Raw genomic sequence first — 27,190 nt, 5'->3', positions numbered from 1 at the left:
TAATAATAATTATGGTGGCAAACATGATCAATGATGAGTAGCAGCAACAGCAGCTACGACACAGCGAGACATACCACTGATGGTGCCTCTATGGCTACAAATTCCATAGTTTATTAGACTAGTGATAGTATATATGACTAATAGTTATAAATGAAGCAGGATGTGTCATGCAAGACCACGGCGGCAGCCACCAGCGCAATCAGCAGAGACCGGCGAGACAACAAAGAACAAACAACACCGGGGAAGAAGTTGAATTAGTAACAGGCATTGATAAGACATGAATGAAACAGACAGAGGGGAGAGAAGCTCAGAGTATCAGGAAAAGTATTATCCCCCAGCAGACTAGGCCTATAGCAGCAGAATTAAGCAGAACAAAATCATTTAAAGAATAACAACATAGCTGAGGGCTCGTAAATTTTATCTAAAAGGAAAGTTTTAAGTTTACTCTTAAATAAGGGGACAGTGTCTGCCTCCCGAATAACACTTGGGAGTTGGTTCCACAGGAGAGGAGCTTGGTAGCTGAAGGCCCTGCCTCCCATTCTACTTTTGGAGACTCTAGGAACGACGAGTAGCCCTGCATTCTCAGAGCGCAGCGATCAAGTCGGATAATGCGGTATTCTGAGCTCTTTAAGATACGACGGAGCCTGACCAATAAGCGCTTTGTACGTAAGGAGAAGGATTTTAAATTCTCTTCTAGATTTTACAGGTAGCCAGTGCAGAGAAGCTAATACAGGAGAAATATGTTCTCTTCAATTTGTTCTGGTTAGTACACGAGCTGCAGCATTTTGGACCAACTGGAGACTCTTAACAGACTTATTGGAGCAGCCTGATAATAAGGGGTGCAGTAGTCCAGCCTAGAAGTAACAAATGCATGGACTAGTTTTTCTGCATCTTTCTGAGACACATTAAATATATCTATATCACCATATAGATTTGTGATGGTGATCCATATTCTCCTGCTCCTCTGACATTGTTACACTGAACAATGTTTCCTGCTGATGATTGATGAATGATTTAAAAGACTACACTGTTGTTGGTTTTTATCAAGATCTGAAATGTTATCACGAGATAATAGATAAAATAAAATGGATGTGATGTTTGACCCTTTAGGGCTACCGTAGTTTACTGAACATCTGAATCGTGTTATATTTTGGTTTGAATCTAATAAAATCTTTACTTCTCCTAATGGATGACAGAACATCTTCATTTCTACACGTTTGTGAAACGATACAACTGATAGAAAGAATAATAGTTGAAGGGGAATCTACTGTAAGATCCTACAAAGTAAAGTCACAAGTATTTAAGGAGAACGGAGCAAACACTGGACAAAATCTAAGGAACAAACATTAATGAGACCAATTCATCTTTCACTGTTTCAAGTAGTTATGTGTGATTAATTATATTTTTTCTTATGAGCCTAGTAATCAAAACCTTAACTTTCTGTGTCTAATGATCTACTCTCACTGCAAAACCCTAATTTTCCCTATTGACACCAATACTTATTCTTACTAAATGTTCCTATATGTATATGCAAGTGTATGTATGTGTTGAACATTATCATCATGTTCATTCTAAGTTCAATTAACGGTGTCATCTAGTGTGGATGTTTTTATCTTTAATTTCTAATTTGTGATTTTCAAATGCTCTGACCTTCCTCCGCTGTCTTTATGGCCTGTTCATGGGGGAACTATGAAAAAACCCCAAGCAGAAACACGCAACCAGGACTTCTCTGGATCTTGTCCCAGTCTCCTTCTTTCTCTCCTTCTGCTGTTGTCTTGATGAGGCCATCTTTGTCCAGGATTCTGTGCCCCATTCTGCTGGTATAGCGAACCAAATGGCCAGTCGAATGTTGCGTTCACACCTCTCCAGCTCCCACCTCCTTGCAATCTTTTAGTTCCTCTGGCTGCCATGTCCTGAACACAAGCTCTTCAGTGTTCAATTCAACTGAACATCTAGCCGTGGACATCTGTTTCCTTTTCTTCAGGCCAGTAGTCAAAAAAGAAGTTGCTGTTTGGAGAGAGAACTTTTCTGGAGAAGCAATGCTAACTTTTTCCTTGTTTCAGTCTGTTTTCCTTATTTACTGGTTTTGTGACAACTGACACAACAGATGCGGGTTCAGTCTCCCCTCCCCCTCATTGTCAGAGTCCTTCTGGGAATATGCATATGGGCTTGATGGAGGGGCTGCATGGCTTGGACACATTAGGAGGAGGCCCTGTCTTTTATCCCTAATCTCTGCTCCTCATCATTCATTCACTTCTCTTTCTGTCACACATACTTATTTCTTTAATTTCTTGTCTTTCTATAACTGAGTTTGCTTTCCCTCCTATCTTTCCCTACTCACTGTCCCTTTCTCTCTCATCACTTTACCCTCTTCACTATATATGTACCTAAACATGTGCCTCATAAAAGACGAAAAAACAAACAAACCAAAAAAAAAACTCTTAGTCTAGTAATGCCAAAATGGAAGCTCTCAACCACATTAACCCATTTATCTGCTATAAATTTAGCAGGATCTGTAAAAATGTTAACTTACCCATTTGTTTCCCATTTTTTTATTGACTCACTGGGATGTGCTTTTACTTTCAATGGGCTTATTGTTCACTCAGACAGATTTCACACATGCTGATCTTTCCATCCGAACATGGTTAGATCTTATCACACATACAATTACTTTGGATAATCTTTCAGCCAGGTGGTTTGTACGACACATTCGTTCAGAGCAACGCACCCTTTAATATCCAAACTGGATATTTAGACACTGAAATGAGTTACCCCAAAGTTTATTTTTCTTACCACATTCATACGCCCATTTTATTGTAGTTGGGATTCCCTACACTCATGCAAATTATATTTGCATTTTAAAAATTTCTACTCCTTTAAAGAATTGATTGATCATTCATTTTCTCCCTAAATGCTTGCATGTATTTTCCAAAACACTTCTCTGTTCTCGTCAACAGGGGTCAATGCCGGTAATGCCGTTCTAGTAAAGGAAGCTTCTACACAGACTCAAGTCTGTGCGCCTTCACTCTCAGGGTTACCCCAGAACGTGCATCACTTTTCCCATTTCACATAAAAACAGCTACAGAACTATACCGCCCTATGTTGTCCCACAGAAATGTGTATTCCTCAGAATACAGTCTGATGTCAAAGTGGATATACACATGAACCTTCCACACTTCTTTAAACACACATATGAGTCCCAGACCTGACTTATAGCAATATTGCGATGCCTCTACATATGACTCCCAGACTCGGCTTATAGAATTCGGGGTATCCTCAGTTCCCCGGGCCTCTAACCCAGTAACCTCCTAGGTTTTGTCCGTATCCTCGTCAGAATAACGGTGGGGTCAACCAGGACCATTCTCAGTTTACCATTCTCTCAATTTAAATAGTTTACTCACTGTGGCGCAGGCAAGACACAATGTTTTAGAATGCCCAATGTGCTGAGTTTCGATTAAACAGGTTCTGCTTACCTTTACTAATGTGCCGGATTGTGTCTCACGCTGTTCCCTGTGAAGAAACCTTTTTGGGTCGAATTTACCTTCTCCTCCTTCCGATCCCGGACGAGCCCCCAAATTGTTGAGATCAACCTGCAGTTACCTCCCCCGGTCCGTTGATCAGAGGATAGAAGAAGAGATTTTGAGACGATGGCTTGAGATCACACCAATATCTTTATTGGAGCACTTTGCAAAGCGGAGACAAGTTCTGATACAACTCAAACCAGGTCATACATCAGACGAGTCTGTTGTGGTCTAAGAGTAGCGGCTTTATATACCCTGGTGGGCTGATGGTAACGCCGTAAAGGTAAAAAAGGCGGCAATGGGCGTTAATCTGCCTGGCAACACATTATAACAGTAAAAGCTGAGTCAAGGAAATTAGTGCATGTCCCTATATGGCTATCTAGAGAGACAGATGTGTCTGTGTTTGCAACACACAAAATTGTTAGTTAATGAGTATGTGTGTGTGTGCCTAAAATTAAGAAATGAGCATTCCTCTGTTTTTTAGAATCTTAACGAGGTGATGGGTGAGTGGGCACGAGATCTCTATTGTGCACACTCTACAGCTCTGAACTCTCTTTTCTGTGAGGCTCTGTGATGCAAGTTATTATCTACTCAACCAGCAAGGACTAGTCTCATTCCAGGGGTTTATGTACCATGACCCCACTGTGCACCAACTTCAGTTTAGCCATTTCAAAAGCCACATGAAGAGAGCAGCTCATTTCTCTATCTTCCACAATATCTAATAAAATATAGAAATAATAATAATAAAATATAGAAAGCACCTCAGCGTTAGAGACACATGAAAGTGTTTTCTGTATTTCCTTCTTCACTTTTCCAGCCAGAGAGCCGCAGGTCTCCACACAAACTGAAGCTGATCACATCGATTTCACTCAGAATGTGACTTTATTTACATCTTTATCTCACACATCTTTCATTATGAACCTGTTGAATTGGGCTGGTAAATCTACACAGACACTCAATCTGGAACAGGAGTCTAACTGTCCAACTGGCCGAGGCACGGACCGTGTGTTTACCTCCACCGGAAAAGTCCTTTATTCAAACGAAATAAATCACGGTTTTGTTACATCCAAACACGTCTCTGCTAACTGCGACAACACTGAAACATGTGATACAGATCACTTTTACACCCTTTCAGAGACCAAATGTGCAGTAAACTCGCCGCGAGTTGTCCAAAGTGAGCGTGTATCAGAGAGGTTTGAAGCCTCCTGAGATGAAATCAAAGAGTCCTTGTGATCAAACACGAGCTCAGTTTGAAGAGAAGAACCTTTTCTCGCTGCTACAGTAAAAACCGTGTTTTAAAAAGGTTATTTTATATGAATTTAATCCCCAAACTGTGGCGGAGAAAAAGTGTCGCCACATTTCGGCAGGGCGGCGGAGCGGCTGTGTGAGTTGACTCTCCACGGTTCTCACGTGCTTTATAACATCCACCTCCTGCCCTCAGCTCAGTCACTCTCAGACGAACACAGCACACACGAAGATGGCAGAAGAAGCTCCAGCAGCAGCTCCGGCGAAAGCCCCCGCGAAAGCCCCCAAGAAGAAGGCTGCTCCCCGCCCCAAGAGGGACGGACCCTCCCTCCCGAAGCTCATCCTCAGCGTCCAAGGAGCGGAAAGGCATCTCTCTGTCCGCCATTAAGAAGTTTCTGGCCGCCAAACACATCGACGTTGTTAAGTCCAACAAACGCATCAACTCCGCGGTGACTTCTCTGGTGACCAAAGGGACTCTGACGCAGACCAAAGGGACCGGGGCCTCTGGATCCTTCAAGCTCACCAAGGTTGAAAAGGCGGTCGCCAAACCAGCGGCGAAGAAAGTGGTGAAGAAGAAATCTCCCGTTAAAGCCAAAAAGCCTGCGGCGAAGAAGACCCCGGTGAAGAAACCTGCAGCCAAGAAAGCAGCAGCTAAGAAACCGGCAGCCAAGAAGTCTCCGGTGAAGAAGGTGGTGAATAAGCCTGCAGCCAAGAAGAGTCCCAAGAAGGTGGTCTCCAAAAAGGTGGTGAAGAAGACCCCTGTGAAGAAAGCTCCGGCAAAGAAAGCTGCAGCAAAGAAATCCAAGAAGTGAAGCAGCTCCTTAATGCAGCACTCCGGTGCATCTACAGGCTCTTTTAAGAGCCACCACAGATTCACTCAAGAGCTTTTTCCTTCCAACAACTTCTCCACTTTCTCTTTTTCTTTATTTACATCACAAGATCTCAGAGTATCAGCATGTGTAGTTTCACACGTTGATGCTTAAACTTAATATTCCTTTACACAGTTAAAGACCCATTATGTGATACATGGTACATGACATCACTGCATGTTGGTGGGTAACACAGTAACACAACACATAAAACAAATGATGGCTCCATAATAACAATAATCATGATGATGATGATGATGATGATGATGATGATGATGATGATGGGTTCTGTGAATGAATCATTTCGACTCTGAAAGGTCCAAAGTCGTCCTTTCTAACTCCACACTGTTCTGACAGAATCTGTTTTTAGAGCCACCATAGAAACAACTGAACAGTGTTTTCTTCCAAATCACTGACTCAAGGAGAACTCCAGACATTTGTGTCCATTTGGGAAAATGTGTCTTCTTCATCTGCCATCAGTTTGGCTCTGTTGGTGTGTGTCTTAATACTACTGGAGCCCTAACAGCTCATGGATCACATACATTTTATTTCATCTGTTTTCCGTGATAACAAGAGAATTACTTTGAGAGTTGGAGAATCTGTGTAACAATGTCAGAGGAGCAGGAGAATATGGATCACCATCACAAATCTCTTCAATCAAGGCCGACACATGAAACAGCTTCATGGCACCTTATTACAGAGAATGTTCACATCAGTGTGCGTCATCTAAGAAGACGGTTGGTACGGCTTCAGCTTCATCAGAGGAGCAAGTGAAGAGAACCTGAGGTCCTCATTAACTACATAGTTTTTGCTGCACATAAATAAACAGATTCCAGTTCAATTTCTTAACAGCAAATCAACTGAAATCATGTGTCAGTGTTTTCCTCAGTGTTCTTCAAGATGTGAGAAGTCTTTAGGAGGCATCACATGTCAGGTGTGATGGAAATCTCAGGCCTCTCACGTTTCATTCACTATTAAATGAATAATCCTGTTATCATGGGGAAACGGAGGAAATGAAATGTATGTTATTGATGATCATTCAGGGCTTCTGTGTAATATTATTTTTGGGTTCATATTCTAATTGATCAATAGAAGACTGAAACAAATGTACGACCTTCTTGACTCAATAAGGACGGAAGTGTCCACTTGGCAAAAACTGCTCTAAGATTTTCTGCATAAATCTCTAAAACAATTTCAGCCCTGCTCAGAAAACATTCGGTCATTTTTAGGACTCAAACACTTTAATTATCAGTTTGATTATTTGTTGTTATTCATGAAAAAAAAACACCAAACTGTTATTTTCCATGAAACAAATGTTTGGCTGCTGGGGGATTTTATAAACTCAGTCTTCCATATGTCAGTGATTAGCATTAGATGAGATCAGTTCTCTTGAATCTGTTTATCGGTGATATTTCTAAAAAGTTCTACTTGTATAACTGGATGTATGAGAGAATTTCGGATATTAATGATAATTATGACTTTATATATTAATATTTTGAAACACTAACTTATTGTTTAGAGAAATTTTCTCATTATGAACATACTTTTTGTCACATTAGCAGAAATAGGCTTCCATATGTAAAACCATAAAGATCTATATTTTCATCACCATCTGGTTTGTTTGTGTCGGCGCATGCTCAGTGTCGGTCACACAGCTAAGCCAATCCGAGACGCGCAACAGCACACTGATATTTGCATATAGGAGCGTATAAACAAAGCAGCAGCAGAGCAGAGAATCATCTGTTCTTAGAACAAAACAATCATGCCTGATCCAGCGAAGCCTGCGCCCAAGAAGGGCTCCAAGAAAGCCGTGACAAAGACCGCCGGGAAGGGCGGCAAGAAGAGGAGAAAGAGCAGGAAGGAGAGCTACGCCATCTACGTGTACAAGGTGCTGAAGCAGGTCCACCCCGACACCGGCATCTCCTCCAAGGCGATGGGCATCATGAACTCCTTCGTGAGCGACATCTTTGAGCGCATCGCCGGTGAGGCCTCCCGTCTGGCTCACTACAACAAGCGCTCCACCATCACTTCCAGGGAGATCCAGACCGCCGTCCGCCTGCTGCTGCCCGGGGAGCTGGCCAAGCACGCCGTGTCTGAGGGCACCAAGGCCGTGACCAAGTACACCAGCTCCAAGTAAAACTGCTGCTGGACCAACAACACAAAGGCTCTTTTAAGAGCCACACACTCAGTTCACTGAGAGCAAAGATTTCAATCAGTTACAAGTGCTCATAGTTTAAATATATAGTAGTTCAGTACTTGAAACTTACAGGTCCAACCACCAACAGCGCCATCTCCTGGATGATTGATGTCCTATTATTCTCAAAGCATCAGATGAGCATCAGAAACTATTCTAAGTTTCTTGTTAATCTGACTTATAATTGCTGAGATATGATGAATTCTGTATACCAGCACCACCTAGTGGTTTGTTGTTGTGAAATCTAGTAGCCGGCCTCATTAAGACATAGAAAACTAGATTACTAGATTAGTTTTGTGTCCATCTGACACAATTTTAGGAAGATTCTCAGCACTTCCTCTTTTGACTAATCTACAGGAAGTTGTTCCATTATAACTTCGGCATTCTTTTGATAGCTTTTGGTCAGGCCCATCCAAACATTGGATGTACCAAGTCTCGTCTTGATCGTACGTTCGGCCTAGAGGAGTTTGAAAAAGTGGCTTTTGCATATATCACGATGCTGCAAGAAAGGCGGAAATGGGCGTGGCCTATATCCCGAGATTCAAAAGCCTGAATGTAAACATTTTGAATGTGCGAGGTACGGATGTCGGAGGTAGAGGCAAAAACGCGTTCAACTTGATTATAGCGACACCTGCTGGTGAATATGTGTCCTTCATCTTAGGAGGGCAAGGGCTTAAATTAAATGTTGTTATTTTACTCTAATAATTGACCCAATTCGTCCCTAACAGAGTTGACCGAATTTATGGTTAGTATGATGTTTTTGAGAATAAATCTCTTCAATCATATAAGTTTGAGGTCAGAAGACAATTTGTGTTCTATCAGACTAAAGAAGTTGAATTACAAAAAATAAAAAACAAGTGTTTCCCGTGTTTTGTCAATACCTGAAATGTACCCGCAGTATATATATATATATATATATATATATATATATATATATTTAAGAAAAGTAATGACATTTTTTTCCTCTCACACTCTTCAGTCTCATAAGATTCTCTTATTTGTCTAAATTAGAGGTCCAATAGTGAACGCACTGAAATCAAAAGATAATTTGTTATTTTTAAAAAGATGTTCTGACATTTATTAAAAATGTAATTTCCAGCACATCTAAATATATGCATATTTCTTAACAATGGAAGGACATATGTCACCTCACCAATATATATATATATATATAATTTCTTTCATACCTAGATTTGACAGTTAAAACCTTTTTACAACTACTATACATTTGTAGATTTAATTAAAATAACATCTAACCGCTAACCGTAACCTATTTACAACCTGAAATATAAAGTTGGCCTGGCTAGCTACTGTTTTTTAAATATTATGTCATATTTTGCTGGCCAGTGGAATCGACTGTTACCTATGCGGCTCATGGTTTTAACAAGATAAACATCCTGTATGATGCCTGGGTACGCATCTCCGTCATAACTGATGGCACATCATTGACCAATGCGCCCCTCATATGAGTCTTGAATGTGCTGCAGACTTCTATTGTGTGATGTGTCAGGATGTGATATGCTGGTAGAGGGGCAAGCTTCTTCCCATGGCTGAACTAGGTGCAGCCATCAGGTGCTAAGCAAAAGCAGTCGCTATAGTCCTGACACCTTTTAGCTGTTGTCTTTGGTGGCATCTTTAAAACATACAGACATTTGTTTTAATTCAAAATCTAAAATGGAATTACAACGGTCATTGTTTTGTTCCATAATAATAGAGTTTAAATGTAATTTCCACCACTCTCTTGTCTTTTCCACTACAGAGGGGATTGGGGTTGAAATGACATTTCTACAGTATTTTATGAAAAACTTCAAAGTAGCTTTACATATTAGCTTTGATTTGATTGCTAGCATAATATGCACACAAAATCCATGTATTTCACTAAAAACGTATATCCTCTTACAAACTTTCACAGAGTTACAGCGTGTTTGTAAATGATAAACAATAATTATATATCCTGATTAAGCAACATTTACCTTGATTTCTCTTGGAAAAACACTCAAGGTGAAAATGCACATGTTATATTTGAAGTGAACGCCACTGTCGCTTTTCACTTCCTGAAAAACAACCAATCATATCTGTGTCTAATGCTTTTAGAAGGTAAAATACATTGGTGTGTTGGAAATGACTATGTGACAGCTAGATATGATCCAAAACGTAATGCTGGCAACTGCCAGACAATAAATACTAAAATACTTTTTTATTATATGAGTATTAGTCTATTTAAGTACATTTAAAGTTTTCAGATATGTCATGTTTTTAAACTTTATTCTCATTGTTGAAGTTGGTATATCTTGGTGAGGGACAAGGGCAAAATAGTGATATTAGACTTTAAGGATGTTAAAAAGTTGTAAATAATGAAATAATAATGGACCAATGGTGTAAATATTTAAGATGGTGTTATTCTTAATTTTACAATTTAGGACATGAAAGTGGGTGTAGAATTGCATATACAGTATATGAACTACTACAATTTATCTTAGTGCATTTGGAAAATATTAGAACTGATTGTGTTGTTGTGCTGATTAAATGTTCTAGCAGCCAAACAATATCAAATAAAACACATGGCAGGTATTTTAATGAATGACCATGATTGAGCTCAATAGATGTCTTGTTTTTTTCTCCCCCCTTTCACTCTGATGAGTCCTTTATTAGTGGTATGACAGTCAGTGGTCGAAGTTTTGTTCATCAAATAACATAAGTAAACATTTAACAGTTAGAGTAGGAGCTGTGTCTTTAGTGGTCGTGTGTGGCTCTTAAAAGAGCCGTTGTTGTTGTTGTTGTGTCCCTTGAAGGTTCCGGGTGTTTACTTCTTGGCGGCCTTCTCGGTCTTCTTGGGCAGCAGCACAGCCTGGATGTTGGGCAGCACGCCGCCCTGAGCGATGGTCACTCCGCCCAGCAGCTTGTTGAGCTCCTCGTCGTTGCGGACAGCCAGCTGCAGGTGGCGGGGGATGATGCGGGTCTTCTTGTTGTCGCGGGCAGCGTTTCCAGCCAGCTCCAGGATCTCAGCGGTCAGGTACTCCAGCACAGCCGCCAGGTAGACGGGGGCGCCGGCACCCACACGCTGGGCGTAGTTTCCCTTCCTCAGGAGCCTGTGAACACGGCCGACTGGGAACTGGAGCCCAGCACGGGAGGAGCGGGTCTTTGCCTTCGCTCTGGCCTTTCCGCCGGTTTTGCCTCTTCCACTCATCGTTGGATGCGTCTTCTAGAGTCGATACTAGAAAATGTGACAACGACAGCCCAAACACTCCTTTATATGTCCGCGGAGCGCGGGACACTTGGTGCCAGACCAACCAGAAGAGAGGCTTCCAGCAGAGCAGCAGGGGGCGACGCGCGCTCGATTTTGGCGGACACTTTGAAAGGCTTGTCCGCCAATAAGAGCGGAGACTCGGGCGGGGGTCGCCCCTCTAGGCGGTGCTGAGCTCCAGGAGGAGCCCCTCACCAATCAGGAGCCGCAGGTCTGAAGCTGCGTCACCACTTTCACAGCCGGTCCCACAGTTTAAGAGCCGCGTGTCTCCTCGTGTTTTCCAGGTTTCTCTTGTGAGTCCAGACCCCCAGAGAAAGAAAGAGTCATGGCCAGAACCAAGCAGACCGCCCGTAAATCCACCGGAGGAAAAGCTCCCAGGAAGCAGCTGGCCACCAAGGCTGCCCGTAAGAGTGCCCCGGCCACCGGCGGAGTGAAGAAGCCTCACCGTTACAGGCCCGGTACCGTGGCTCTGAGAGAGATCCGTCGCTACCAGAAATCCACGGAGCTGCTGATCCGCAAGCTGCCCTTCCAGCGCCTGGTGAGAGAAATCGCTCAGGACTTCAAGACCGACCTGCGCTTCCAGAGCTCCGCTGTCATGGCTCTGCAGGAGTCCAGCGAGGCTTACCTGGTCGGCCTGTTCGAGGACACCAACCTGTGCGCCATCCACGCCAAGAGGGTCACCATCATGCCCAAGGACATCCAGCTGGCCCGTCGCATCCGCGGAGAGAGGGCTTAAAGTGTCCGCTGCTCCACAAACTCCAACGGCTCTTTTAAGAGCCACCTCAGTCCTCACTGAAGGCTTCATTCCTCTGCTGCCAACACATGTCTCTGCATCACTGACAGCTGCTCAGGAACGGACCAGCAGTCCAATGGGCCTCTACAGCCCATTTAATATACGACAGGGTGTTTATTTATTTACTACACGTAACATTCCTTAAGTAAAGACAACACTGAATCTAACAAACTATAAAAAAGAGAAAAGATAAAAGTTAATTTCAATAGTCATTCACATGTGAAAGTGAGTAGGAATAACTATATTTAATCCTACCCCTAAACAATAATCTCTTACAATAATGCTCTCAGATTAAGTTTTGACATACTTCAAACATCAAATCCAAATGTACATATTTGCCGTTTACATATATGTACCATACACACACCTGATCAAAGCCCTTCTTCATCCCTGTATTTAGTGAGCATCCATATCTTTATCCTGTCTTTAAATGGGTAATGTGTGTACACTGCTGAAGTTGAACATGCAAACTGTTCCACAATTTCACACCATAAACTGAGATTCAACATTTTTTTTCATCGTGTCTATACTTGATTTTTTTAGATTTCATTTCCCCTGAAGTTATAGCACCCCTCTCCATCATAGAACATTTTTAATATTATCTGGTAGAAGATTATATCTGATGATTTAAACAAAAACAAATACATATATACTGTGTGTATATATATATAAACTGCTCTTGAACGCACCACTCAGTGAATGCAAAGGTTCTTTTAAGAGCCACCACAGATTCCACTGGAGTGTGTCTTCCTACCAAACTACACTGTTAACATGTTATTCATAAGATCCACTAATATGAAATATCCACATATCCACATCTTCTTAGTGCTGTATTAGAACTACACAACAACCAGTGAAGAAGTCAAGCTGGTAACAAGGTAAAATCAACAGACAAACACACTGACTCTCTAACTGATCAAGTGTCTGAAGCTCACATCATGACTTTTCAAAGCACAGTGGTCCTAAGGGCTGGGGAGAGGGCTTTAACATGGAAGTGGATGAGACAATATAATGCAGGCTTTGTGGGTCCAGAGGAGAGTGGATGACAGAGATCACAGTTCCTGTATTCTGCCATATTTTATATTCAAATGTTATATTTGGATTTTATATGAAAATGTGACAGATGTGTTTTTATAAAGTTCTCTTAATGTTTTGCGGCTCCAACAAGAAAGTAGATAAGAAAATATAAATACTGTAATAACACAATTAAATATATCAGTTGATTTTAACATGCATTGTGTTTAATATTTACATGTTTTATACAACAGAAAAACTAAAGCGTTTAAACTCACACATCAAATCAAAGAGCACTGTTTGTGTCTTTCCTTCGTTACTCTCCACCAGAGAGCAGCTCTCCACACAAACTGCAGCTGCTACATTACAATCATATGTGTGTGATGGACTAAAATAAAGCTTTATTCATGTTCACAGGAGATATGCACTTGTTGCAGCAGCACAAAGACACAAACAGTTCACATGAATAAAGACAGTGAAGGAAAAACACAACAAGAGAAGCTCACAATAGAAGAAGTCCGAGAAAAAGATTCCAATGTAAAGTGACACTGGAGTGATTATTCAAAAAGCACAAACATTTCAACATAATGTAATAAGAGATAAAAATGTACTAATATAAGAAACGTTCAAAACAGGATTATAACACAGAATATCAAAAATACAGTATAGTATGGGCATAATGTAATAAAGTGTAGCCACAGTTTGTAATAATAATTACAGATACATGAATATGTTTGAAATAGTCATGTGTTTAGTATCATATATGAAACAATCAACAGTGACTATACAATAAAACATCAATAACAATAATCCAATAATGTGAACATTCAGACATGTATTAATATCTGTGACATAGGAAGCGTCTGTTCTTCTCTTCAAGACCTAAAGTGATTTCTAAAGTCAAACTCAAAAGGTGTTTTTTTCGGTGTGTTGCTTAAAGTCTAAGTGTCATATCTGCACGTGTCCTCTGGATTATCATCACTCTCATGTCATGGAGCCTTTCTCCTCCTGGATCTACAGGAAGAGTCCTTTGTTAACCACATGTTCTCATCATTTCCATACACGGACTTCATCTTACAGCCTGTTGTGATAAATGCTGTTCAAAGGTCAGGAATATGAGGCTCTGAAGCTTCACTGTGAACCTCACAAACATGAAAGGACACTAAAGAGGCAGGAAGACACGAGGACACCAAGAAAGAAAGAAGAAGCAAAAAGGAAAGAACAAAGGAAAAGAATGGGAGAAGGGCTGCAGACTTTGGCACCGCCCACCGAAGCTCGCGACACATGTCCTCTATCGCGTCCGCAGTTCAGATGTAAATACAGCCGGTCGGACACCACAGCCTCATTCGGTTCAAACACACTGAGAAGCACGATGTCTGGCAGAGGAAAAGGCGGGAAAGGACTCGGCAAAGGAGGCGCTAAGCGTCACCGGAAAGTTCTCCGTGATAACATCCAGGGCATCACCAAACCCGCCATCCGCCGTCTGGCTCGCCGCGGCGGAGTGAAGCGTATCTCCGGTCTGATCTACGAGGAGACCCGCGGTGTGCTGAAGGTCTTCCTGGAGAACGTGATCCGTGATGCCGTCACCTACACCGAGCACGCCAAGAGGAAGACGGTGACCGCCATGGATGTGGTGTACGCTCTGAAGAGGCAGGGCCGCACCCTGTACGGCTTCGGAGGTTAAAGCGATGACGACCTGACGGAACAAAACCCAACGGCTCTTTTAAGAGCCACACACTTGATCTGAAGACACGCTTCCTCTCCTCAGTCCCATCCAACTCCGTCACCTCTGGTTCTTCACTGAACCCAAAGTCCCAACTGTTTTTATTATAATATTACATAACACATAACATAGTACTGGCAGAACAGTATGGCATCATACGCGCGCGTGTGTGGTCAGTTCTCCTTTCAGTAAACAATACACATTAAATCATAAGGACATTAACTAAAAATGCATAAATACTTAAGATACAAAGGCACAAAGAAAAAAGACAATAAATAAGGCAAAAACAAATCCATGTAAAGAACTTACATTAATACGTGGACCATACTGTTATACATCTTTAACAAAGGTCATGTAACTTATCTGTGGTGTAATTACATTTGTTATTCATAATTTGGACAGACTCAAAATAGTTACGTAATCCAACTTTGAAGGGATTAAAGTTTGGTGGAGATTTGGAGGATTTAGCTTCATGGATATGATGCTTCCCTTGAAGAGTAGTAAGATTCAAATCACTGTATTGTTTAGTTTTGGTTTTCATAACAGGAAGAAAGTCCAAACTGAAGGATCCAAATGAAACGGGTCATGACGATCACGGGACTAAAAGCCTGAAGTGGAAACAACACAGATCCATTGTCTCACATTTCTGTTCCAAGTGTTGCTGCGTTAGGAACAAAACAGTTTGTTCTGTTTAGTGAAAGATCCATTTGTCTCATTAATATCTTTTCATTTAATTTAGCTCCGTTCTCCTTAAATACATTTGAACTCTGACCTTGAATTTGATCTGTTCTGATAATTTGTGCACATAATGAAATTAAATGTTATCTTCTATCTCTTTAGTTGGTTTTGTAGATTCTGTGTTTTTTGTTTTCTGTTGTCTTTATTTTGTTCATGCATTTTACATGCTGGGAATAAATACAAAAATGTTGAATTCTCAAATCGACCATTTTAAAATATATTTTTTTCAATCAAAAATGCTAAGACTCTTCGTTCTGTTGGGATTTCTAACAATTCAGGTAAACTAGATATAATCTAATTATTACATTTAAAAACATCAAGTGTACAGAAAAGTGTGAAAAAATGTTGAATTTAATATAATTCAATTCATGGCGTGATGTTCAGCGTGGCTCCTAGAACTTGTTGCTTAAAGGAAAGAGGAAGTCAAAGCTTTCGTACTCACCAAAGTACTTTAGTGTCCGTCTGTGTCCGGACACCGACAGAGCTGCTGTCTCATTCCAGGGCCCTGAACCTGTCATTATCGTGTGTGTGTGTGTGTGTGTATATATAATAATAATAGTAATCAGTGTTGTGTTTTCAGAAAACACAAAATCCAAACATCTGACTGCAACATAAACTTCTTTTTTTTTATCTGTCCATGGAGATTTTATTACACTAAAAACACAGGACACTAGTTATATACATAGTTTCAAACATTTAAAAACAAAATACAAGTTACATTTTGGCACACCGGTGTGAAATCAAGGTTCCTACACCTTTTCCACATTCAAATTTAAGGACTTTTCAAGCTTTTCAAGGTGCGTTTCCAGCTCCTCACAGCTGTGGTGAACTACATGTTTGTGTCCAGAACATACTTTATATTCAGTTTACTTAATAATGCACTTGATCATCACATTAAATTAGATGTAATTGTGCTTTAAACAACCACAATTATGTTTCAGGACAACTCTCTACAAAAGGAATCAAGTCTCAAACGAAAGTAATTTTTCATGCAAATGTCAGAAAATGTGGTTTCCAGTGTCATTTCTTTGTTTTTTTACTTAATAGTAAATATGCCATTCCAGGTGATCTGAATTTAAAGCACTTTAGAACAGATGTCTTTATTGTCTGTGTGGCAGAGCAACAACATTGGAGATGCAACTCGGCTTGGTGTGTGGTGTAAAATACATTTTAAATAAAATAAAAAATGTTTTACAATTACAGACAATTTATAAACGGCCAATATAACTTATTGTTAAAGTGCAAAAAGTGTCCATTAGACATATTGTTCCTTGACGGATCATACAGAGGCTCTGATGGACTTTGATTTGGCCTCCATTAATACGACAGAATGACTCATAATCACCTTTATTATCAACAGGAATCATTTTAAGTATTTTATATATTCTCTTGTACTGACAGATTAGATAACTGTCATAAAACTATCAACATTGCAGATGATCATAGGAATCAAACACTTTAAACTTAACTGCTGTGCTTTTTGATTTGTCCGTCTGTGTTCAACTTTTAACCATTTCTAAAGAAGAGCGCCTTCATTTAGGTCTACTACCGTGTTTTTACCAAACACAAAGGAAACTTACAGAAGAAGAAAGGGAACAGGGTCAACAACAACAATAGGAAAATCATTCAGCTGTTTTCGGTTCAAACTGCAGCCTTTATTTTGAAACACCGAGCAGTACTTCCGGAGGTCTTGTGGTAAATACAGGAATTCACTGTCCTTCTTTGTGATTGGACCCCCATGGATACGCTCCCTCTAACCAATCAGAGAGCAGCTGGGTAAATAAAGCAGCGGTTTCGGCTTCACTGTAACATTTATTCTCTCACTCGAGGAAACGTGAAGATGTCTGGACGCGGGAAAACCGGAGGTAAGGCCAGAGCAAAGGCGAAGACTCGTTCTTCACGTGCCGGGCTCCAGTTCCCAGTCGGCCGTGTTCACAGGCTCCTGAGGAAGGGAAACTACGCCCAGCGTGTGGGTGCCGGCGCCCCCGTCTACCTGGCGGCTGTGCTGGAGTACCTGACCGCTGAGATCCTGGAGCTGGCTGGAAACGCTGCCCGCGACAACAAGAAGACCCGCATCATCCCCCGTCACCTGCAGCTGGCTGTCCGCAACGACGAGGAGCTCAACAAGCTGCTGGGCGGAGTGACCATCGCTCAGGGCGGCGTGCTGCCCAACATCCAGGCTGTGCTGCTGCCCAAGAAGACCGAGAAGGCCGCCAAGAAGTAAAGTGGACACTGGCTGACTGCTGGAAAACCCACACAACGGCTCTTTTAAGAGCCACAAACTACCACTAAAGACAATCCTCCTTTTAGCTTTAATTAAACGTAATGATTGAGGGAACATTGTAGAATTGAAATCTGAAAGTTATACAATTTTGAACGGAGAGCGTGTCATCGTGAAAGAGAGGAAAAGCTGCATTTACGCATAAATTCATAAACAAAAAGAACAAAGGGGATTCATCAGCGAGTAGGAGATTCATCCGACATAGATTCTTCTCTAAATTGTAGCTCCACTATTTCACGTCATACCTTCATTTAATTGTATTTGGTCAGAGGAGGATGGCCAGACTGGTTGGAGCTGATAGAAAGGCAACAGTAACTCAAACATCCACTGGTTCCAACAGAGGAATGCAGGAGAGCATCTGTAAACAGACAACACGTAGAACCTTGAGGCGGGTTGTCTACAGCAGCAGTCGACCACACTGACACGTTATTAAGCACCAATATAATAAAGTGGCCGGTGAGTGCATTACTGTACTCTCCATGATTCAGAATATTTCCCACAAATTACTTTAAACTTGACTTAGCTCTAACACAAGATGTTTCCCTAAGTCACCGTGGAAATGACACATCATGACAGGTTCATTTATTGATAAAACAATAAACACATGTCTACAATCAGGAGTGGTTCCAGCAACTTTTGTATTTTTACATTAAACCGTCGATGTCCGCAGTGGTACACGTGTAGCGTCTAACCAAAGATGAGCACGTTCAAGTTAAATGTACTATACATTTGGCAGCACAAAAGCTATTGTGTGTATATGACGTCATGATTTCACTCCAACAAATTAATTTAATTTCACAATTGGCTTTTAACGCTCAGGCCATCATCCTCTACAACTCGTCCCTCAGGGGGGAGGAGGAAATAAAGAGGACGACAGGGAAGGAGGAGGAGCCACTCACTGTGCAATTAATAGTCATTTCATACACACCTGTAAACTTATCTTACTAATAGTAATAATTTAATGTTAGTCAATTTCTGTCATACATGTTTTATCTTTAAATGTTCTCTACATTTATCAGATTTGATTTTCCATGAATTGTATTTGACCTGGATTCTTAAATCTACCTCATGATTAACTAAGAGTTAAACTACTCACAATCTCTGTATCCATCAAGCTAAGAGTTTTAGTTATCATACTTTTAATACCTCCCTCATGTTTTATAAGCTGCTGGAAAATCAATTTTTCCTCGCAGGAGTCAATAAAGAGAAGCCCGAGTGTCTCATACTTACAGTCAGCAGCAGTTTGTCCAACTATTGTTTTTATACCAGACTCAGCAAACGGCGGATGTTCACGGTAGTAGATGTGTTCTGTAAGTTAAATATAAGTGTAGTTCTGCACTGATCAACAGTGTGATTCTATGTTATGGGATAATTCAGGTCTGTTGCTCTCAGTTTGTTTGTATGTGGCTCTTAAAAGAGCCGTTGGAGTTTGTGGAGCAGCGGACACTTTAAGCCCTCTCTCCGCGGATGCGACGGGCCAGCTGGATGTCCTTGGGCATGATGGTGACCCTCTTGGCGTGGATGGCGCACAGGTTGGTGTCCTCGAACAGGCCGACCAGGTAAGCCTCGCTGGACTCCTGCAGAGCCATGACAGCGGAGCTCTGGAAGCGCAGGTCGGTCTTGAAGTCCTGAGCGATTTCTCTCACCAGGCGCTGGAAGGGCAGCTTGCGGATCAGCAGCTCCGTGGATTTCTGGTAGCGACGGATCTCTCTCAGAGCCACGGTTCCGGGCCTGTAACGGTGAGGCTTCTTCACTCCGCCGGTGGCCGGGGCGCTCTTACGGGCAGCCTTGGTGGCCAGCTGCTTCCTGGGAGCTTTTCCTCCGGTGGATTTACGGGCGGTCTGCTTGGTTCTGGCCATGGCGGCTTCTGCTCTCTGTGTTCAGCTGAAGAAAGAATGAAGTCTGCATGAGAACAGAGGCTTTATAAGGGAACCGCCGGAGACACGGCATCCGCTGATTGGTCCAGCTCGGGTGACTCGCGCGCTGTAGCTGATCAGCTATTGGACAACAGGGACTGAACTAAAGCGCGCGCACAGCGGCAGGGAAAACGAGAGAGAGAAAAGTCCTGTTTCCAAAGTTCTCACTTATATTTGAACTGTTCACACTTTTCTACTTTATTTACAGGTCTATGTGTCAGTTATTTTTAGATTAAATTTAATTGACGGAGAGACAAAATGTAAGGGAAAAAAACTATTATAATCTTTAAGCACATTACTGTGACTAATAAATACAATTTATATAAATACGAAGGGTTTACAAAAGTTGTCTATATATAAGTTAAATACAAAGAAATGCTATAAATACACTTTATTAGTATTGGATAATATACAAGGGGTTGAATATGTACAGTATAAGAATATTATATTTGTATGTATATATTCAACTACAATGTTGCATTTGAATTGAATTGACAGAGAAAGTAAGAGAACAATTCGTAGTCAGAAACGTGTTCTTTAATTGAGTTGATCCACGTTATTACTAGGCCTCTAATCTACTGTAATCTGGAGGAAAATGCGCTTTGTACTCCATTAAGATTCATTCAAAAACATGTCCATTTACAATTTAATCCACTGAACATGGATACTGTTATGGAATATGTTATTCCTTATTCATCACTAACATTTTACACATATGAGTCATATTGTTATCAATATGAAAGCAAGTTTAGATACTTTATATACAGACGGCAGCTTTGCCGGATTGAACAAAATCAAGTTAAAAAAAAAGTAAATCTTCATTTTCTTACCTGGTCTATATTTGATTTACTCCTGGGTAGATTATTTACCTGCCAATAAAATTTGTTCAGTACAAATACATTCCACCGCTCCAAGACACGAGATTTATTACAGCACAAACTCTTCACTGCATCAATAGCAATGGATTCTTAATCCATGATGTGTTCAGTGATCTACCCAATTTAGACAGTTGTTGTAAAGTAGATATGTTTCACATGTGTTTGCATGTAATTTAAAGAGTTTCATATTTTCAATGTGGGACCTCACATACAAGATAAGCACTTCAGGTTTTAAGTCACCAAGTAAGCTACAATGTGTGGAATGCAATGATATTTATCGCGATAACAAGTTAATCTTAATATGTAGTTCCTTTCTACTAATGTGACACTAAATAAGAAATATATTATTTTAACAATTCTGAGTGATTAAAATCCTTGCTCTCAGTGAACTGAGTGTGTGGCTCTTAAAAGAGCCTTTGTGTTGTTGGTCCAGCAGCAGTTTTACTTGGAGCTGGTGTACTTGGTCACGGCCTTGGTGCCCTCAGACACGGCGTGCTTGGCCAGCTCCCCGGGCAGCAGCAGGCGGACGGCGGTCTGGATCTCCCTGGAAGTGATGGTGGAGCGCTTGTTGTAGTGAGCCAGACGGGAGGCCTCACCGGCGATGCGCTCAAAGATGTCGCTCACGAAGGAGTTCATGATGCCCATGGCCTTGGAGGAGATGCCGGTGTCGGGGTGGACCTGCTTCAGCACCTTGTACACGTAGATGGCGTAGCTCTCCTTCCTGCTCTTTCTCCTCTTCTTGCCGCCCTTCCCGGCGGTCTTTGTCACGGCTTTCTTGGAGCCCTTCTTGGGCGCAGGCTTAGCTGTGTCAGGCATGATTGGGTTGTTCTGGAAACAGATGATTCTCTGCTGTTCTGCTGCTGCTTTATTTATACGCTGCTATATGCAAATATCAGTGTGCTGTTGCGCGTCCCGGATTGGCTTAGCTGTGTGACCGACACTGAGCATGCGCCGACACAAACAAACCAGATGGTGATGAAAATATAGATCTTTATGGTTTTACATATGGAAGCCTATTTCTGCTAATGTGTTAAAAAAGTATGTTCATAATGAGAAACTTTCTCAAAATAATAAGTTAGTGTTTCAAAATATTAATGTATAAAGTCATAATTATCATTAAGACACGAAATTCTCTCATACATCCAGTTATACAATTAGAACTTTTTAGAAATATCACCCATAAACAGATTCAAGAGAACTGATCTCATCTAATGCTAATCATTGACATATGGAAGACTGAGTTTATAAAATCCCCCAGCCACCAAACATTTGTTTCATGGAAAATAACAGTTTGGTGTTTTTTTTTCATGAATAACAACAAATAATCAAACTGATATTTAAAGGGTTTGAGTCCTAAAAATGACCGAATGTTTTCTGAGCAGGGCTGAAATTGTTTTAGAGATTTATGCAGAAAATCTCAGAGCAGTTTTTGCCAAGTGGACACTTCCGTCCTTATTGAGTCAAGAAGGTCGTACATTTGTTTCAGTCTTCTATTGATCAATTAGAATATGAACCCAAAAATAATATTACACAGAAGCCCTGAATGATCATAAATAACATACATTTCATTTCCTCCGTTTCCCCATGATAACAGGATTATTCATTTGATAGTGAATGAAACGTGAGAGGCCTGAGATTTCCATCACACCTGACATGTGATGCCTCCTAAAGACTTCTCACATCTTGAAGAACACTGAGGAAAACACTGACACATGATTTCAGGTGATTTTCTGTTAAGAAATTAAACTGGAATCTGTTTATTTATGTGCAGCAAAAACTATGTAGTTAATGAGGACCTCAGGTTCTCTTCACTTGCTCCTCTGATGAAGCTGAAGCCGTACCAACCGTCTTCTTAGATGACGCACACTGATGTGAACATTCTCTGTAATAAGGTGCCATGAAGCTGTTTCATGTGTCGGCCTTGATTGAAGAGATTTGTGATCGTGATCCATATTCTCCTGCTCCTCTGACATTGTTACACTGATTCTCCAACTCTCAAATTAATTCTCTTGTTATGACGGAAAACAGATGAAATAATATGTATGTGATCCATGAGCTGTTAGGGCTCCAGTAGTATTAAGACACACACCAACAGAGCCAAACTGATGGCAGATGAAGACACATTTTCCCAAATGGACACAAATGTCTGGAGTTCTCCTTGAGTCAGTGATTTGGAAGAAAACACTGTTCAGTTGTTTTTATGGTGGCTCTAAAAACAGATTCAGACAGAACAGTGTGGAGTTAGAAAGGACGACTTTGGACCTTTCAGAGTCAAAATGATTCATTCACAGAACCCATCATCATCATCATTATTGTTATTATGGAGCCATCATTTGTTTTATGTGTTGTGTTACTGTGTTACCCACCAACATGTAGTGATGTCATTTACCATGTATCACATAATGGGTCTTTAACTGTGTAAAGGAATATTAAGTTTAAGCATTAACATGTGAAACTACACATGCTGATACTCTGAGATCTTGTGATGTAAATAAAGAAAAAGAGAAAGTGGAGAAGTTGTTTGGAAGGAAAAAGCTCTTGAGTGAATCTGTGGTGGCTCTTAAAAGAGCCTTTAGATGCACCGGAGTGCTGCATTCAGGAGCTGCTTCACTTCTTGGATTTCTTTGCTGCAGCTTTCTTTGCCGGAGCTTTCTTCACAGGGGTCTTCTTCACCACCTTTTTGGGGACCACCTTCTTGGGACTCTTCTTGGCTGCAGGCTTTTTCACCGCCTTCTTCACCGGAGACTTCTTGGCTGCCGGTTTCTTAGCTGCTGCTTTCTTGGCTGCAGGTTTCTTCACCGGGGTCTTCTTCGCCGCGGGCTTCTTGGCTTTAACGGGAGCTTTCTTCTTCACCACTTTCTTCGCCGCTGGTTTGGCGACCGCCTTTTCGACCTTGGTGAGCTTGAAGGATCCGGAGGCCCCGGTCCCTTTGGTCTGCGTCAGAGTCCCTTTGGTCACCAGAGAAGTCACCGCGGAGTTGATGCGTTTGTTGGACTTAACAACGTCGATGTTTTTGGCGGCCAGAAACTTCTTAATGGCGGACAGAGAGATGCCTTTCCGCTCCTTGGACTCGGCCACGGCGCTGAGGATGAGCTTCGGGAGGGAGGGTCCGTCACTCTTGGGGCGGGGAGCAGCCTTCTTCTTGGGGGATTTCGCGGGGGCTTTCGCCGGAGCTGCTGCTGGAGCTTCTTCTGCCATTTTCGTGTGTGCTGTGTTCGTCTGAGAGTGACTGAGCCGAGGACAGGAGGCGCATTTATAAAGCACGTGAGAACCGTGGAGAGTCAACTCACACAGCCGCTCCGCCGCCCTGCCGAAATGTGGCGACACTTTTGTGTTTTCTCCGCCACAGTTTGGGGATTAAATTCATATAAAATAACCTTTTTAAAACGCGGTTTTTACTGTAGCAGCGAGAAAAGGTCCTTCCCTCCACACTGAGCTCGTGTTTGGTCACAAGGACTCTTTGATTTCATCTCAGGAGGCTTCAAACCTCTCTGATACACGCTCACTTTGGACAACTCGCGGCGAGTTTACTGCACATTTGGTCTCTGAAAGGGTGTAAAAGTGATCTGTATCACACGTTTCAGTGTTGTTGCAGTTAGCAGAGACGTGTCTGGATGTAACAAAACCGAAAAAACGTCAGTATTGTGATTTATTTCGTTTGAATAAAGGACTTTTCCGGTGGAGGTAAACACACGGTCCGTGCCTCGGCCAGTTGGACAGTTAGACTCCTGTTCCAGATTGAGTGTCTGTGTAGATTTACCAGCCCAATTCAACAGGTTCATAATGGAAGATGTGTGAGATAAAGATGTAAATAAAGTCACATTCTGAGTGAAATCAATGTGATCAGCTTCAGTTTGTGTGGAGACCTGCAGCTCTCTGGCTGGAAAAGTGAAGAAGGAAATACAGAAAACACTTTCATGTGTCTCTAACGCTGAGGTGCTTTCTAGATTTCATTATTATTATTTCTAGATTTGATTAGATATCATTATTACACATAACTACTTGAAACAGTGAAAGATGAATTTGTCTCATTAATATTTGTTCCTTAGATTTTGTCCAGTGTTTGCTCCGTTCTCCTTAAATACTTGTGACTTTACTTTGTAGGATCTTACAGTAGATTCCCCTTCAACTATTATTCTTTCTATCACTTGTATCGTTTCACAAACGTGTAGAAATGAAGACGTCCTTTCATCCATGTTGAGAAGTACAGATTTGATTAGATTCAACCCTCAGACTCTCAGCTGAACCTGAGCTTGGATTTGATCTGTTCTGATATTTTGTGCACAGAATGAAAGTAACTGTTATTTTCTTTCTTTTCATAGTTTCTTTAGTAGATTCTGCTTTGTCTGTTGGTTATTTGTTTTCTATTGTTTTTATGTTGTTGATGAATTTGACATGTTCGTATTAAATAAATACACACAAACATGTTGACCATTCTATTTTTTAAAGTAAAAAATGCTAAAAGTATTTGTTCTGTTGGAATTTCAAACAGTTAATTTAATCTAAATATAATCTAATGTATCATTACATTTAAAAACGTCAAGTGTACAGATTACACATGTGAAATTATAAAAAAATGTCTCATTTAATTCAATGTATGGCGTGAAATTGTGGAACAGTGTGCATGTCAAACTCAAGCAGTGTCCACACATTATCCATTTAAAAAGACAGGATACAGATATGGATGCTCACTAAATACAGGTGTGTGTGTGTGTGTGTGTGTGTGTGTGTGTGTGTGTGTGTGTGTGTGTGTGTGTGTGTGTGTGTGTGTGCGTGTGTGTGTATGCTATTTAAATATGCAAATGTTAATATAAGAACAAACATTAATGAGACAAATGGATCTTTCACTAAACAGAACAAACTGTTTTGTTCCTAACGCAGCAACACTTGGAACAGAAATGTGAGACAATGGATCTGTGTTGTTTCCACTTCAGGCTTTTAGTCCCGTGATCGTCATGACCCGTTTCATTTGGATCCTTCAGTTTGGACTTTCTTCCTGTTATGAAAACCAAAACTAAACAATACAGTGGATTTGAATCTTACTACTCTTCAAGGGAAGCATCATATCCATGAAGCTAAATCCTCCAAATCTCCACCAAACTTTAATCCCTTCAAAGTTGGATTACGTAACTATTTTGAGTCTGTCCAAATTATGAATTACAAATGTAATTACACCACAGATACGTTACATGACCTTTGTTAAAGATGTATAACAGTATGGTCCACGTATTAATTTAAGTCCTTTACATGGATTTGTTTTTGCCTCATTTATTGTCTTTTTCCTCTATGCCTTTGTATCTTATTAGGTATTTATGTATTTTTATGTAATGTCCTTATAATTTAATGTGTATTGTTTACTGAAAGGAGAACTGACTGTTTACACACACACACACACACACTTCTATCTTTGTCAGCATGATGCCATACTGTTCTGCCTGTGTTGTGTTTGTTCAATCTGCTACTAAAAAAATAATAATAAACTTAATCAATGAACACAGTTGGGACTTTCTTCTGTGTTCAGTGAAGAACCAGAGGTGACGGAGTTGGATGGGACTGAGGAGAGGAAGCGTGTCTTCAGATCAAGTGTGTGGCTCTTAAAAGAGCCGTTGGGTTTTGTTCCGTCAGGTCGTCATCGCTTTAACCTCCGAAGCCGTACAGGGTGCGGCCCTGCCTCTTCAGAGCGTACACCACATCCATGGCGGTCACCGTCTTCCTCTTGGCGTGCTCGGTGTAGGTGACGGCATCACGGATCACGTTCTCCAGGAAGACCTTCAGCACACCGCGGGTCTCCTCGTAGATCAGACCGGAGATACGCTTCACTCCGCCGCGGCGAGCCAGACGGCGGATGGCGGGTTTGGTGATGCCCTGGATGTTATCACGGAGAACTTTCCGGTGACGCTTAGCGCCTCCTTTGCCGAGTCCTTTCCCGCCTTTTCCTCTGCCAGACATCGTGCTTCTCAGAGTGTTTCAACCGAATGAGGCTGTGGTGTCCGACCGGCTGTATTTACATCTGAACTGCGGACGCGATAGAGGACATGTGTCGCGAGCTTCGGTGGGCGGTGCCAAAGTCTGCAGCCCTTCTCCCATTCTTTTCCTTTGTTCTTTCCTTTTTGCTTCTTCCTTCTTTCTTGGTGTCCTCGTGTCTTCCTGCCTCTTTAGTGTCCTTTCATATTTGTGAGGTTCACAGTGAAGCTTTAGAGACATGGCTGCAGATCCTGCCCAATAAAAACACAAACCAAATATCGCACCCCGGGGTGCCGAGCCTTTGCTATTTTAAAAAAAAGGAAGACAAAATTTTTTAGAAGAAGAACAATTACTTTATTTATCCCGCAACAGGGAAATTTAATTTTTTCACTCTTATTATTAATCATGTTACACACACAGGTCTGAAATACACACATGCACAGACAGGACCTATACATGCAATTAAGGAGAGATGTTAGAGCGAGGGGGCTGCCAGTGACCAGTGCCCCGAGCAGTTGGGGGTTCGGTGCCTTGCTCAACAGCAGCTCGGCAGTACCCAGGAGATGAACTGGCACCTCTCCAGCTACCAGTCCACGCTCCATACATGGTCAACACAGGGACTTGAACCAGCGTCCCTACAATTCACAGCCAAGACACCTAAGGACTGAGCTACTGCCACCTTTACACGTTATATACACTCAAAAAAGAACATAGAAAAATAATTACATATGCAAAGTTCGTTAAAGTGGGTATCAAGTCCAGGAGGATTTATAAAGTGCTGTGTTATAAGTTCAGGGAGCTCCATGGAAG

At 41.5% G+C, this 27,190-nt stretch overlaps 9 protein-coding genes and 1 pseudogene across 10 annotated transcripts; 5 read left to right on the top strand and 5 right to left on the bottom strand.

The window, feature by feature from the left end:
- Positions 1 to 4,998: 4,998 nt before the first annotated feature.
- LOC310962916 (histone H1-like) lies at positions 4,999 to 5,578 on the top strand (annotated as a pseudogene). Its single transcript has one exon. The product of its transcript is annotated as a histone H1-like (transcript).
- Positions 5,579 to 7,397: 1,819 nt separating this feature from the next.
- LOC310962923 (histone H2B-like) lies at positions 7,398 to 7,772 on the top strand (the record flags this gene model as incomplete). The annotated part of the gene is made up of 1 exon (XM_083935536.1): positions 7,398 to 7,772. The coding sequence occupies one exon, from the start codon at positions 7,398 to 7,400 to the stop codon at positions 7,770 to 7,772; it is 375 nt and encodes a 124-aa protein (XP_083791662.1).
- Positions 7,773 to 10,632: 2,860 nt separating this feature from the next.
- Positions 10,633 to 11,016, bottom strand: LOC310962921 (histone H2A; the record flags this gene model as incomplete). The annotated part of the gene is made up of 1 exon (XM_083935534.1): positions 10,633 to 11,016. The coding sequence occupies one exon, from the start codon at positions 11,014 to 11,016 to the stop codon at positions 10,633 to 10,635; it is 384 nt and encodes a 127-aa protein (XP_083791660.1).
- Positions 11,017 to 11,398: 382 nt separating this feature from the next.
- LOC310962918 (histone H3.2) lies at positions 11,399 to 11,809 on the top strand (the record flags this gene model as incomplete). Its single annotated transcript, XM_083935530.1, has 1 exon — positions 11,399 to 11,809. One exon carries the CDS (start codon positions 11,399 to 11,401, stop codon positions 11,807 to 11,809), a length of 411 nt encoding a protein of 136 aa, XP_083791656.1.
- Positions 11,810 to 14,252: 2,443 nt separating this feature from the next.
- LOC310962924 (histone H4) lies at positions 14,253 to 14,564 on the top strand (the record flags this gene model as incomplete). The annotated part of the gene is made up of 1 exon (XM_083935537.1): positions 14,253 to 14,564. The coding sequence occupies one exon, from the start codon at positions 14,253 to 14,255 to the stop codon at positions 14,562 to 14,564; it is 312 nt and encodes a 103-aa protein (XP_083791663.1).
- A 2,617-nt stretch (positions 14,565 to 17,181) lies between these two features.
- Positions 17,182 to 17,565, top strand: LOC310962920 (histone H2A; the record flags this gene model as incomplete). Its single annotated transcript, XM_083935533.1, has 1 exon — positions 17,182 to 17,565. One exon carries the CDS (start codon positions 17,182 to 17,184, stop codon positions 17,563 to 17,565), a length of 384 nt encoding a protein of 127 aa, XP_083791659.1.
- A 1,505-nt stretch (positions 17,566 to 19,070) lies between these two features.
- On the bottom strand, positions 19,071 to 19,481 carry LOC310962917 (histone H3.2; the record flags this gene model as incomplete). Its single annotated transcript, XM_083935529.1, has 1 exon — positions 19,071 to 19,481. One exon carries the CDS (start codon positions 19,479 to 19,481, stop codon positions 19,071 to 19,073), a length of 411 nt encoding a protein of 136 aa, XP_083791655.1.
- A 1,376-nt stretch (positions 19,482 to 20,857) lies between these two features.
- Positions 20,858 to 21,232, bottom strand: LOC310962922 (histone H2B-like; the record flags this gene model as incomplete). The annotated part of the gene is made up of 1 exon (XM_083935535.1): positions 20,858 to 21,232. The coding sequence occupies one exon, from the start codon at positions 21,230 to 21,232 to the stop codon at positions 20,858 to 20,860; it is 375 nt and encodes a 124-aa protein (XP_083791661.1).
- A 1,791-nt stretch (positions 21,233 to 23,023) lies between these two features.
- LOC310962915 (histone H1-like) lies at positions 23,024 to 23,614 on the bottom strand (the record flags this gene model as incomplete). The annotated part of the gene is made up of 1 exon (XM_083935528.1): positions 23,024 to 23,614. One exon carries the CDS (start codon positions 23,612 to 23,614, stop codon positions 23,024 to 23,026), a length of 591 nt encoding a protein of 196 aa, XP_083791654.1.
- A 2,439-nt stretch (positions 23,615 to 26,053) lies between these two features.
- LOC310962498 (histone H4) lies at positions 26,054 to 26,365 on the bottom strand (the record flags this gene model as incomplete). The annotated part of the gene is made up of 1 exon (XM_083934975.1): positions 26,054 to 26,365. One exon carries the CDS (start codon positions 26,363 to 26,365, stop codon positions 26,054 to 26,056), a length of 312 nt encoding a protein of 103 aa, XP_083791101.1.
- Between the last annotated feature and the right edge of the window lie 825 nt (positions 26,366 to 27,190).

The sequence above is a fragment of the Echiichthys vipera genome (assembly GCF_963691815.1).
Source record: "Echiichthys vipera genome assembly, chromosome: 20".
Classification (NCBI taxonomy): domain Eukaryota; kingdom Metazoa; phylum Chordata; class Actinopteri; order Perciformes; family Trachinidae; genus Echiichthys; species Echiichthys vipera.
This window is presented reverse-complemented; position numbering and strand designations above follow the sequence as displayed.